The sequence below is a fragment of the Carlito syrichta genome, unplaced genomic scaffold, assembly GCF_000164805.1.
Source record: "Carlito syrichta isolate Samal-C Ts95f unplaced genomic scaffold, Tarsius_syrichta-2.0.1 Scaffold306821, whole genome shotgun sequence".
NCBI lineage: Eukaryota > Metazoa > Chordata > Mammalia > Primates > Tarsiidae > Carlito > Carlito syrichta.
In genome coordinates, this window is record NW_007250917.1 from 419,638 (window position 1) to 420,880 (window position 1,243).

At 59.5% G+C, this 1,243-nt stretch overlaps 1 protein-coding gene across 1 annotated transcript in view; it reads right to left on the minus strand.

The window, feature by feature from the left end:
- PUS1 (pseudouridylate synthase 1) overlaps nucleotides 1-1,243 on the minus strand; it is a 19,031-nt gene continuing 17,788 nt past the window's right edge. The window contains exon 6 of the mRNA XM_008063396.2: nucleotides 1-327. Within this exon, the coding sequence (XP_008061587.2) occupies nucleotides 280-327 (48 nt within the window). The 3' untranslated portion in view covers nucleotides 1-279. The remainder of the gene's footprint in view (nucleotides 328-1,243) is intronic.

Below are 1,243 nucleotides of genomic sequence, written 5' to 3' on the forward strand. Positions count from 1 at the left end.
TACTAAGCAAAATCTATACTTCTTTAATAAGAAATTCACTTCTTTAGAAAAATAGTGCCTCTCCGCGCGAGGCGCGCCTCTGTCACCGTGAGCACGTGTGGGCGGCCCGGGTGAAGTTGCGGGATGCTGGGCAGGATCCTGAGGGGACCAGCCAGCTGCCTGTGGATGGCGAGTCGTCTTGGCTCTCGCGGCTCGGGCGAAACCCGCAGCTACAGCGACACCAGCTTCTTGCGGCCCCAGCCGTGGAGGCACCTGGGGCCCATGCTGGCTGAACACGCCTCAGTCAGTGTCTCCGTCCCCTTCGCTGCCTTCCTGGGGACTGGGCACCTGCAGAAGAGGAGCAGACAGAACAACTGTGCACCCAGCACACTCCCATATGCAGGCGCGCCTCCCAGAGGGAACCGTACCCTGCTGGCTCCTCCACCCACCAGCGGGTCCAGGCCTGCGGTCTGGTGTGCAGGCCCCTCCCCACATGTCTGGTCCCGTGACCCAGAGCTACCAGAACGGGCAGCCCGCAGTGCCACATCCCCAAGCCGCCTCATCCGGAGTGGCTGCCGCATGTGTTCTTGGCTGTTCTTAACTGGTGAGAAACCAACATGGGGAAGCCCAGAGGCCAGGAGCAGGAGGGGGCGCAGGCTGCAGTGACCACAGGGGCCAAAAACTAGACTATTCCAAGCCAGGCACAGTGGCTCATGCCTGTCGTCCCAGTACTTTGGGAGGTTGAGGCATGAGGATAGCTTGAACCCTGGAGTTCGAGACCAACCTGGGCAACAAAGTAAGACCTCATCTACCAAAAAAAATAGATAAAATAGCCAGGCATGGTGGCACGTGCCTGTAGTACCAGCTACTTAGGAGACTGAGACAGGAGGACTGCCTAAGCCCAAGAAGTTGAGGCTGGTGAGCCAAGGTCAGGTCACTGCACTCCAGCCTGGGCAACAGGGCAATGCCCCACCACTGTCACCCAAGTCTGGGCCGCCAGTCTCCCCATCTGCAGGGCTGCTCTCCCCAAGCCTGGCCCCTATGCCTGCTTCCCTCACCCTGGGCTTGTGTGTATAGGATCTGCAACCATGTGTGAAGGGAGGCAAGGTTTCACGGATCTCTAGATGACAGGAGATACCTCCAAAGCCAGCGGGAAGCTCACCCTTTAAAAACTGGCTAGCCGGGCTCAGTGGCTCAGCCTGTAATCCCGCACCTTGGGAGGCTGAGGTGAGTGAATGGCCTGAGCCCGCGGGTTCGAGACCCG